Genomic DNA, 13,061 nt, shown 5'->3' on the forward strand with positions numbered 1-13,061 from the left:
CCCAACCCTATTACCCCCTGCCACCGCACCAGGGCAGCGTGGAAGAGCGAGGCTAAGTGCCAGAATTGGCGCATCCTATGAATGCGCCATTTCTGGGGCGGCTGACGGCTGGTGTTTCTAGCCTGGGAGGGGGCCAATATTCATAGCTCCCTTCCTGGGCTATTAATATCAGCCCCCAGCTGTCTGCCTAGCCTTTGCTAGCTATTAAATTAGGGGGGACCCCACGTCATTTTTTTGGGGGGGTCCCCCATTTTAATAGCTAGTAAAGGCTATGTATTCAGCTGGGGGCTGATATTAGTAGCCTGGGAAGCTCCGTGGGTATTACCCCCTTCCCAGGCTTCAAACATCTGCCCCAGCCGTCTGCTTAACCTCCGCTAGAGCCTAAAATTAAGGGGAACCCCACGCCAATTTTTTTAATAATAAATCCTTTATTTTAATACTAAATGACAAGTACAGTAACCAACACTATCACTGTACTTCATATATATGTGACTGACATGTTTCTATCTATCTAATCTATGTGTGATGCTCTATCTTTCTGTTCTAAATTGTCGGGTACCGCTGCTGAATTGCCGGCCGGCTTTTTTAAAGAGACAGTGCATGAAAACACTATTATTTTTTTAAATAAATCCTTTACACTAAATGACAAGTACAGTAAGCAACACTATCACTGTACTTATTATATATGTGACTGACATGTTTCTATCTATCTAATCTATGTGTGAAGCTCTATTCTTTCTGTTCTAAATTGTCGGGTACAGATGCTGAATTGCCGGCCGGCTTTTTTAAAGAGACGGTGCATGAAAACACTAATATTTTTTTTAATAAATCCTTTACACTAAATGACAAGTGCAGTAACCAACACTGTCACTGTGCTTCTTATATGTGTGACTGACATGTTTCTATCTATCTAATCTATGTGTGATGCTCTATTCCTTCTTGTCTAAATTGTCGGGTACCGGTGTATGCCGCTGCTGAATTTGCCGGCCGGCTTTTTTAAAGAGAGTGTCTTCTGAGCAGTTTGTCAGCTTTTGGACACCTTTGCAGGTGTTTTCTATGTGTTTCTATGTGTTTTTGTTTGCCTGCCATTGGTTTTAACGGTGTTCGACGGTGTTCTAAGGTGTTCGACGAACAGTTCGACGAACAGTTCCTCGAACATCCCGGTGTTCGACGAACCGAACCGAACCCGAACACTACGGGGGTGGCTCAACACTAATCATGACAAACCTGGGCATGATGGCCCACTGGCACCCATTAATGGGAACTGAATGGCTGACAGAGTTGCCTACTCTTTGTCGAATTCCTCACTTAATGCATTTACTGTTGACCTTGGCCCGTAATGCTGGCTCTTTTCTTAGAAGCATGGCTTTCATTCAAAAATATACTGTTGCAATTAAACACAAGGGGGATTAATAGGTATCTGTGGGTGCATGTAGAATAACTACCTTAATTTGCAGTGTAGCTTAACGAGAATTCAAATGTCATAATTTAGGGTTGCATTATTGTTATTGTGGTACGAGTGAGTTTAAATTTACCAAAGTGTTGCAATTTACATAGAGTCTGTCAGCTCAAAATGACTGTTCTAAAAAAGTACCGGCGCTCGGTGCACCCTTGGCGTCTCCAAAAGGTTGACTGCACATTCCCATCTATCTCCACCTTCTTCCTTATTTGATTGACAGCTCTGGATTTACATGAGCTAGAGGAGGGCAGAGATAAATGGGAAAACAAGTATTTGGAAAGCTGTAATGAACTGTTTGGCCACACCAAGGGTGCACTGAGCAACTATGCTTAGTTCGATCAGTCATTTTGTGTTAACAGACTCCCTTAGGCAAGTGATTTATGTCACTCTACATCAATTAATAAATGTGCTCCTCAGACCTGTGAGGACATCAGTACCCTGGACCAGACCTCAATCACAGGACAATAAAACTTTCACACTCCTTAAAATGTTTCTATCTACCAGCTAACATGGTACAAAGATATATCGTTAGGCAAGTGAGACACTTTCCCTATTTTTCTGCCATTTCATGTACAAAAATAGAGGAAAAAAAAGTGTTTTTATTAATTTTTGTGCATCTTTAATTTCTTTTTGCCACATTGTTTCTCTTTAAATACTTTTCAAACTGTTAAATTGTAAAGTACCGTATTTTTCGGACTATAAGACCCACCAGGCTATAAGAAGCACCCCAAATTTTTGGGTGGAAAATAGGAAAAAAATATTTTTCATAAGATGGGGGTCCGTCTTATAGTCTGAATAGGTACTGTATCTTACCTTGGAGGTGGAGGAGCCGGGGTCACAGGAGGCAGGGTCCTTCAGGAAGCCCGCAGAAGAGGAGGAATACTGTGGCCCCTGGGTATGACAAGTCAGTGCTCCAGCAGCGGGGAGTTGCAGCAGTGGTGGAGCAGGATCGCAGGGCCCTCCGTCCCCTCCCTCCCTCAGGAACCCAGCGGCAGCAGAAGAGGTGAGATGCTGCGGGGCCAGTGTCTGGCTGACGGCGATGAAACAGAGCAGCATGCGCTGCTTTCTGGTGGCCTCAGCCATCTTCCTGAAGCTGTGATCTACAGGAAAATGGCCGCCTGAGCCAGCGCATGCGCATACTAGGAGCTCAGGCCGCCATTTTCCTGTAGATCACGGTTCAGGAAGATGGCCGCGGCCACCGGAAAGCAGCGCACACCTCTCTGCCTCTCAGCCAGACACCGGCCCTGCAGCATCTCACCTCTTCTGCTGCTTCCGCCGCCGGGTTCCTGAGGGAGGGAATGGAGGGCCCTGCGATCCCGCTTCACCACAACCGCAACTATCCGGTAAGCTACGTTCAGACCATAAGACGCACCCCCCATTTTCCTCCCAAATTTAGGGGAAAAAGTGTGTCTTATGGTCCGAAAAATACGGTAAATAAATAAAAAGATTGGCATTACCATAAGTAAAAAATAAATATAACTTAAATGTAACATATTTTTATTTTAAATCTAGTAATTAAAATAAATAATAAAAAAAATAGAAAGAAAAATTGCACTTTTGTTTTAGAAGGAATAAAAAATCCCAATAAATGCTTATGTTTTCTACAAAAGACCATACTGATTATGCAGCTTAACTTGAAGTGCATTTCATGTATTTAGAGAGAGTGCCAAATTAACCGAGGATGAATGTGATAACTGTTGAGCAAAGCAGTTTGTGGGATTACTTTCAAAGCTTTAATCATTTTATTTCAGATGTGAAAGAAATATACTCTGCAATTACGACGAGAAGAAAATGAGAATATCTGCACATTTAAATAATATCCATCAAGGTTGTTTTGCTATCACCTGAAAAAAAAATAACAATCTGTTTAAGAACAAGATCCATCATTATTTTTCCATCTTACACAACTGTAACCATCATTACACAGTAATTATTGCTATATATTTTAGGTATTTTTTTATCAAGCAATGAATATGCGGCTGCAAAGTTTCATATTCAAGGTCGGGCTCGAACGTATATTTAGCTGCTGTCTGAAATGGTCAAACGTGTCCTGCTGATTCACTTTGTCTGAAAAGAAAACTTGAATGAATATTGTTTTCTTAGATGTACACTTGTGATGTCTCCAATGCCAATGTGATCTGAAAAACTTAGAATACTGCCTTATATAATATTTCAAACTTTTATTTATTTATTTTTACATGCAACCTTAAAAAACACTCCTAATAAAATGTGTCAATTTTTCTAATCTAGAGGGGCGGAGAAGACTTTTATTTTTGGTGTTCTATGAATTTCTGTATCATGCTCCACCTCCTCAGGCGTGAACTAGGCATTGTGCTGTATATCATTATACATTTACACTGCTGACTATAGAGTGGTCTCATGTTCAAGTACACTAGCAGAACTTAAAAAAAGTTTAAAAATGTAACAATTAAAACACAATTTTAAAATGCTCAGAACCCTTTTGTTCTAGTTTTGTAAACTCGCCATAGGCTCCAGAGCACATAAACATGGGGAAAAAACAATACACACCTTCATGCTCATGTAACAATTTCACCCCTCAGTGTGTCTTAGGATGCAGTGATTGACAGCTCAGTCGTCCTGTCTGGGGCAGGGGTGTGCTGAACTGTCTGTGCAGTGATTACAGCTCAGTCATCCAGTCTGGTACAGGCACGTGCTGAGCTGTCTGTGCAGTGATTGACAGCTCAGTCATCCAGTCTGGTACAGGCACGTGCTGAGCTGTCTGTGCAGTGATTAACAGCTCAGTCATCCAGTCTGGTGCAGGGGCATGCTGAGCTGTCTGTGCAGTGATTGACAGCTCAGTTGTCCATTCTGGTGCAGGGGTGTGCTGAGCTGTCTGTGCAGTGATTGACAGCTCAGTCATCCAGTCTGGTGCAGGGGCGTGCTGAGCTGTCTGTGCAGTGATTGACATCTGAGTCATCCAGTCTGGTGCAGGGGCGTGCTGAGCTGTCTGTGCAGTGATTGACAGCTCAGTCGTCCAGTCTGGTTCAGGGGCGTGCTGAGCTGTCTGTGCAGTGATTGACATCTGAGTCATCCAGTCTGGTGCAGGGGCGTGCTGAGCTGTCTGTGCAGTGATTGACAGCTCAGTCATCCAGTCTGGTGCAGGGGCGTGCTGAGCAGTCTGTGCAGTGATTGACAGCTCAGTTGTCCATTCTGGTGCAGAGGTGTGCTGAGCAGTCTGTGCAGTGATTGACAGCTCAGTCGTCCAGTCTGGTGCAGCGGCGTGCTGAGCTGTCTGTGCAGTGATTGACATCTGAGTCATCCAGTCTGGTGCAGGGGCGTGCTGAGCTGTCTGTGCAGTGATTGACAGCTCAGTCATCCAGTCTGGTGCAGGGGCGTGCTGAGCAGTCTGTGCAGTGATTGACAGCTCAGTTGTCCATTCTGGTGCAGGGGTATGCTGAGCTGTCTGTGCAGTGATTGACATCTGAGTCATCCAGTCTTGTGCAGGGGTGTGCTGAGCTGTCTGTGCAGTGATTGACAGTTCAGTCATACAGTCTGGTGCAGGGGCGTGCTGAGCAGTCTGTGCAGTGATTGACATCTCAGTTGTCCATTCTTGTGCAGGGGTGTGCTGAGCAGTCTGTGTTTTGATTGATAACTCAACCATCCAATCTGAGACTGGGAGGTGCTGAACTCTCTCCAGATGCTCCACTTTCTCTTGATTGCTGCTATTTGACTTAGCTGTTAGTCCCAGATAGCGATAAAGATTACTTATATTATAAAATCCATGTTAAAAAAAACCCTTCAGTTTTCACATTGACAAGTGAGCTCGCTCAATAGGTTGATAATTCCCATCGCTGTTCAGCTTGTATCGACAAACCTTACATTGTGATTAGAGGGCAGGATTGCAGTGAAAATTAAACATTTTATTATAATAAATAATACCGGATCATACAATACATGATGGAGGTAATGCAGCGCCACCTCCCTCCTCTCTCCCTGCGCAGTGTCTCCTGCACATACTGCAGAGCATGCTCAGAACATTTTCCAGTGGAAGTCAATAATTCTTTCTCTGACTTATCTTTATGTATATTTAGTTGCTGTTTAACAACTTTCTGTTCCAGTTTACGTTAAAACATCTGACTAAGGGATGTGTATTTGATTATTTTCTTACTCCTTTTATAATACTTTTAAAAAACTTTAAGGTATATTTATTTGTTAAGGCAAATATATGTTTCCTCTAATCTATTAAATTGTTTTCAGATTTCACTGTACAGTTTACAGCAATATGTAAAGTTTTGAATCCATGGAGGCCATTTCCAGATCATATAATCTGCTAAGAACAACAATATGTTCTTTGAGATATGGGTGAGCTGAGGGTTTTACTGGTATAAGTACCTCTAATGCACGCTTTACAAAACCTCTTAAGTACTGAAGGTTGAAAACAATCAATCTTCTTTGTTTCATGTGAGCCTGGTGCAATTCCTTTTAACAACTCTTCGGAATGTTATGTAATGCACAGATGGGCAACAAAAGACATTGAAGGCTGACTTTTAAGAGTGTATCCAATGCATATGCAATGAGGTAATTTACATCTCATTAGCCTAGTTATCATCCAAATTAAAGGTTCTTCAAGTAAATATGAAAGTTTTTGTCTTCAGAAAACCCTCCCTACTGAATCTCAACCAGAGAAATTGGACATAAAACTGTAGAAAAGTCAATTTCATATTATTATTTATACAGACATTTCTATGCTTTACCTTCCATTAATTAAGTTAAAGTGCATCTGTCATAAAAGTTCACAAAAAAAAAACGCTTCATTTATAATTGAGATATATTAGACCTGACGAGGCTGGTGTACTTATTGTGAATATTCATGTCAGAATGACGATATATTCCTTTTTAAAAGTTGGTAGACAATCTCTACCCACCTATCCAGATTGACAATTCATCAGCGTTCTTCCTACTCTGCCGGATTGGTAGCTCCTCACGGTCCCTCCTCTCTGCTAGGATCTCACACTGTTCAGTGCAAGCTGCAGCTGTCAGTCAGGTTGGCTGGATGAAGGCTAAATACTACTTGGACTCATGTCTTTAATCAATCTTTATTTGGACTCAAAAATGCCCTTTTAAATAGCAAGATTATACATCCATTCAGACATGGATTTTTAAAGTCAGCATGCCTAGCTCATCATATATATATATATATATATATATATATATATATATGTACAGTACAGACCAAAAGTTTGGACACACCTTCTCATTTAAAGATTTTTCTGTATTTTCATGACTTTGAAAATTGTACATTCACACTGAAGGCATCAAAACTATGAATTAACACATGTGGAATTATATACTTAACAAAAAAGTGTGAAACCACTGAAAATATGTCTTATATTCTAGGTTCTTCAAAGTAGCCACCTTTTGCTTTGATGACTGCTTTGCACACTCTTGGCATTCTCTTGATGAGCTTCAAGAGGTAGTCACCGGAAATGGTTTTCACTTCACAGGTGTGCCCTGTCAGGTTTAATAAGTGGGATTTCTTGCCTTATAAATGGGGTTGGGACCATCAGTTGTGTTGTGCAGAAGTCTGGTGGATACACAGCTGATAGTCCTACTGAATAGACTGTTAGAATTTGTATTATGGCAAGAAAAAAGCAGCTAAGTAAAGAAAAACGAGTGGCCATCATTACTTTAAGAAAAGAAGGTCAGTCAGTCTAAGAAATTGGGCAATCTTTGAATGTGTCCCCAAGTTCAGTTGCAAAAACCATCAAGCGCTACAAAGAAACTGGCTCACATGAGGACCGCCCCAGAAAAGGAAGACCAAGAGTCATCTCTGCTTCTGAGGATAAGTTTATCCGAGTCACCAGCCTCAGAAATCGCAGGTTAACAGCAGCTCAGATTAGAGACCAGGTCAATGCCACACAGAGTTCTAGCAGCAGACACATCTCTTCAACGACTGTTAAGAGGAGACTTTGTGCAGCAGGCCTTCATGGTAAAATAGCTGCTAGGAAACCACTGCTAAGGACAGGCAACAAGCAGAAGAGACTTGTCTGGGCTAAAGAACACAAGGAATGGACATTAGACCAGTGGAAATCTGTGCTTTGGTCTGATGAGTCCAAATTTGAGATCTTTGGTTCCAACCACCGTGTCTTTGTGCGACGCAGAAAAGGTGAATGGATGAACTCTACATGCCTGGTTCCCACCGTGAAGCATGGAGGAGGAGGTGTGATGGTGTGGGGGTGCTTTGCTGGTGACACTGTTGGGGATTTATTCAAAATTGAAGGCATACTGAACCAGCATGGCTACCACAGCATCTTGCAGCGGCATGCTATTCCATCCGGTTTGCGTTTAGTTAGACCACCATTTATTTTTTAACAGGACAATGACCCCAAACACACCTCCAGGCTGTGTAAGGGCTATTTGACCAAGAGGGAGAGTGATGGGGTGCTACGCCAGATGACCTGGCCTCCACAGTCACCATACCTGAACCCAATCGAGATGGTTTGGGGTGAGTTGGACCGCAGAGTGAAGGCAAAAGGGCCAACAAGTGCTAAGCATCTCTGGGAACTCCTTCAAGATTGTTGGAAGACCATTTCCGGTGACTACCTCTTGAAGCTCATCAAGAGAATGCCAAGAGTGTGAAAAGCAGTCATCAAAGCAAAAGGTGGCTACTTTGAAGAACCTAGAATATAAGACATATTTTCAGTTGTTTCACACTTTTTTGTTAAGTATATAATTCCACATGTGTTAGTTCATAGTTTTGATGCCTTCAGTGTGAATGTACAATTTTCATAGTCAAGAAAATACAGAAAAATCTTTAAATGAGAAAGTGTGTCCAAACTTTTTGTCTGTATTGTATATATATACAGTTGAATCTTAAAGTTTTCATACACTATATAGAAAGACACATCTGCAGGTTTTTTTCAATGTCTAACATGAAATCAGAATAAACTTTTCCCTTTTTATGTTATTTAGGATTACCATAATTTTTAATATTTGCCAAATGAAAGAATAATGAGAGAGAGAGAATGTTTTAAGGCATTTTTATTAATTACTGCAATGTCAAAAGTTTCCATACATTTTGTTAGTATTTGGTACCATCGCCCTTAAACTGAATGACTTGGGTCAGACGTTTGGGATCTCCTTCCACAAGCTTCTGACAATAGTTGGTGGGAATTTGGGCTCCTTCCTCCTGACAAAACTGGACTGGTGTAACTGATCCAGGTTTGTTGGTCGCCTTGCTCGCAGCCTTTTCAGCTTTGTCCATAAATTTTTAATAGGACTGAGATCAGGGATTTGTGATGGCCACTCTAAAACATTGACTTTGTTATCCTTAAGCCACTTTGTTACCATTTTGGCAGTATGCTTCGGGTGTGTGAACAGAGAATTCTGGTTTCTCATAGACTTTTCTGGTACTACAAAAGGCAGCTGAAAATTTTCATAAAAATCTGCACCGAAAAACTCTGAAAAAACCATGATGTGTGAACATAGCCTTAGATTCCGCAATTGCTATTTACAAAGACATCTAAAAGCTTTAGCTTCTATAATTAGAGTTGTCGACAATCCCAGCAGTTCCAGCCAAAGTTCATCTGTGTATTATAGTCATGCTGGGGCACATTGGACAGCACTGAGTAGATACTTTTACATATGCTGTATATACTGTATGCTACTGAGAGTAACTAGCAATCACCTGTAATGAAGTCATTGGTTGCTTAAGGGTTAAATCGTTTTATGAGATTAGAAAAAAAAGTCTACATTTTTCCATAGCAAAACCACATGTGCCTTCAAGTTGCAATTGCTTTTTTGTTTTGTTTTTAAAGTTTATCACTGTTTAAGTATAAGAAAGTGTTCTTCTCTGGTTGCATGCCCAAGAAATGAGCATAAACCAACTTGTAACTTTTTGTATTATAACAATCAGTAAAGCAGGATGAATTGTAATAATTTATCTGAATTTATGATTTTTGCAATCTTGTTATAATTGTACTTTTTATGACAATGTTTATTTTTTTTTATCTTATTTCCCACAGGAAACTGTTCTTTACAGATTATGGCAATGTGGCTAAAGTTGAACGTTGCGATTTGGATGGAAGAAATAGAACTAGAATAGTCGTTTCCAAGATTGAGCAACCAATTGCAATTACCTTGGACCTTGTGACTAGATTGGTCTATTGGGCAGATATCTACCTAGACACCATTGAAGTAGCAGATTATGAAGGAAGGAACAGGCATATAATATTACATGGGCAAGAGGTAAGGTGATCTAAATCAAAACAAAACACCAAACAAAAGTTAAAAAGAAAGTCCTGGGTATATGAAAGCAGACTTTATAAATTATGCTATGCATGAATGTTTCCTAGTAAAAACTTTAAAGCCATGAATTAGACCCCCTAAGAGATATATCCATGGTATTTAAACCCTTAATATATGGTTGGAGACACTTGAACTCCCTCTGATGAAGCAAGATACCTAAATATTGCGAAACACGCGTTGGGGACCTTTCCTAGGGTGGACCCTGACATTGGCACATACACTTGCTCTTGCTATGGGTATGAATTTGTGACATATATGTTGACCATTTCCTATTGGTAACTGAAGTATTAACAACAGTCATTATGTCTATGATGTCCTTTCTATGGGTTGCAGATGTCTGCTAAAAGAGATGGCTATCTAACATTTGAATTTTACATTTGTAGTGCTATGTCATAATACATTGCCTGTACTGACCAATTGTTCTTTTTTTATATATGAATACCAGTTTGGCTGTGTCAATAGAAGTGGCCCACCTTATTGTACTTCTTTCTCTCCGTTTTTAATTTTTTTTTATGTATATCACTTTGTAATCCATAGCTCATAATACAATTTAAATATGAGCATTAACTCCTTGTGTTCTCCATTTGTTGAGATATATATATATATATATATATATATATATGTGTATGTAGATGTATCTGTAGATGTATCTGTATATAGAGATAGATAGATAGATAGATAGATAGATAGATAGATACATAGATAGATAGATACATAGATAGATAGATAGATAGATACATTTTTTTAACAGTTTTTGGCTTCATCTCGAGCCATGGTGACTTAATGGATGAACAATCTGATAGATCCACCAGGTCTTCTCCTATATTATCTTGATAGTATCAAGCCATCGCGTTGCTGATAGATGGATAGATAGATAGATGATAGATAGATAGATAGATAGATAGATAGATCTATATATCTACATGTGTGTTGGTGCCATGACCATTGTTTATATCTGAAAAAAAAAAAAGTAAATATATACATAAATATATACAGATATATGCCATAAATAAAGATATCTTACAGAGAAAAGTCTCTGTTAATCTCACTTTACAGTCAAGGTCATTGAGAGTACATGGGGTAATTGTAGACCCCATTACTATATTAAATCCCTGAACAAATATTCCCCCTCATTAATATCTGCTGCTGTTTGCAGTTTTCTGTAATGGTTAATTGCTCTAATTCATACCTTTGATGACTTTAAACACGAATACCTAAAAGGACAAGGCTTAGGTTTCACTTATGTAAAGAGAATATAATCATTTCTAAATCTCTATGTGATTGTCTTAACCTGAGGGATAGCCGTGAAATTAAAAACCTATTACAATCTCTTCCAAAAGCTAAATTGAGGAGCCTGCCAGTGGTGTGCTTCACACAAACAAGGAGAAGTAATTAGCCGCTGTTTCATGTGGGCACAAGTGTTACATTATTTGCTTCTTAGATATTTATGAGAATACTGTTAAATAAATATCAACAAGGGCTTGTGGCATTAAGTGAGTGTTTTATTTCCTCCCAGAAAATGTGATAAAAGCTCAGTTTGTTTTACAAATGTTCTTCTGAATGTTCTTGCGTGCTGTTTATTAAAAAACAATATGAATTTATTTTTACATGCCTTATTTAAATTTTCACGTACCGTATTTATTTATTTTTCGTTGTTTGTTTTTAGGTTATAAATTAATGTAATTACTTTTATGCCCAAAAAATTACAGAAGAATTCTAAAAGTAATACCCTTTTATTGGCTAGCCTGCCATTTTCTGGTTAACCAATAAAGGTATCACTCTTAGAATACTCTTGTCATATTTGGGCTTAAAAGTATTTACATAGATTGTACTGGCTAATACCGTACCACAATATAATTTTTTATTGTCCGTCATAGGTTATAAATTGAAACATGTAGTATTATTGGTCATTGTGCTTTTGGACATGTTTTAGATGCATTAATTACTGGATATATAAGCATAGCTTATGGTTTTAAAATGCAAAGAAATTCAGATTTTTTTTAAAAAATGGCATTTTCTAGTTGATATAAAAGTACAAGCTAAGGAAACATTTTAGCATTGAGACATATAGTTCTTGCATTACATTTATAGCCACTGCACTGTTTTATTTCCCCTCGTGGAGCTGAAAGGAAATTGCACAGATGCTGCTCGTTTTTAGCACATTGGCAGATAGTTACTAAATATGTAAATTGTCTCTTTAGAAAGGAAGAGCACTAGAACTCTAGCGCCACCTATTGGAAGCAGCTATCCTAAATGTCAATATCGACTCCTTAACGAGCCTGGCAATATGACCTAGGATTAGAGATGAGCGAACCTGAACTGCAAAGTTTGGAATTCGTACCAGACACCTAGTGTCTGGCGCTGAAGAGAGAGGGAACTCTATGGGGATACTCTGCTTCCTTTGGCAGCCCCTAGCCCTTACAATGAACATTTTTACATCACCAAAATTTGGGTATGCATTGACTTCTGTGGGGTTTGGGTTCAAGTTTGGGTAGAGTTCTGTACCCGAACTGAACTTATGAACCCGAGCATCAACGGGTCCACTCATCCCTACATCCCTACTTAGGATAAAAACCAAACCAGAATCTCAATTTGCAGACACGGTGTTTCCCCTCGTCAGTGCAAAGTATGAGATCGGATTTGCCTAGGTGAGAGGCTCTGGACTGGGGTCTAAGGGGTAACATTTCTCCTTGACTTGTCACTCTCTACAATGAGAAACGTTACCCCAGATAGTTACTGGAAATTCTGGTGCTGGATATATTGTGCTCAGCTTATTTCAGGGGACTCTTTGGAGTAAAAGAAAATTGCTAATAATGGACAAACCTTTAAGAAGGTGACATGTCTTAACTGTATAAAATATATATATTTTTAGCCAATACAGTTAAGCATCATAGACGTATGTACATACATATTAAATGGAAAACATAGCAAAATACATATATAAATATATAATTTTACAATTTGGCAAAAATTGGGTACAAAGTGTTAAAAAAAATATTGCTTGTAATATTTCATATGAAATTACAGAATTACAGAAGGTTGTGACAATAGTCTCTGTAATTGGAAGTACATAGAAACAATTTATGTTAATTACATTCAGTTAAAGTTAAAGCAAATTGATTTATTCCTAGAAGTAAAAAAATGTAAAGAAAATCTTCTAAAAAATCCTGAATTTAGGCAAATTAAATCAAAATTATGAATCCTACATTTTCTAAACTTTTGGGGCCTGATTCATCAAGACCAGCATTGTTCACGCCTGTATTGATGAGAGGGCGTCAGATTTGCGAAGAGGCACATTCATGAATCAAGAGCACCTGATGAGGTGTACACCTCT

General features: G+C 39.2%; 1 protein-coding gene across 5 annotated transcripts in view; it reads left to right on the plus strand.

Moving 5' to 3' along the window:
• Positions 1 to 13,061, plus strand: part of LRP1B (LDL receptor related protein 1B) — a 2,071,868-nt gene that overhangs the window by 1,004,512 nt on the left and 1,054,295 nt on the right. For all 5 annotated transcript variants that reach the window (XM_073647246.1, XM_073647248.1, XM_073647249.1 and 2 more), the window contains exon 8: positions 9,445 to 9,667. In XM_073647246.1, the coding sequence (XP_073503347.1) occupies positions 9,445 to 9,667 (223 nt within the window). The remainder of the gene's footprint in view (positions 1 to 9,444; positions 9,668 to 13,061) is intronic.

The sequence above is a fragment of the Phyllobates terribilis genome, unplaced genomic scaffold, assembly GCF_046119375.1.
Source record: "Phyllobates terribilis strain yellow unplaced genomic scaffold, ASM4611937v1 Scaffold_9__5_contigs__length_417890890, whole genome shotgun sequence".
Taxonomy (NCBI): Eukaryota; Metazoa; Chordata; class Amphibia; order Anura; family Dendrobatidae; genus Phyllobates; species Phyllobates terribilis.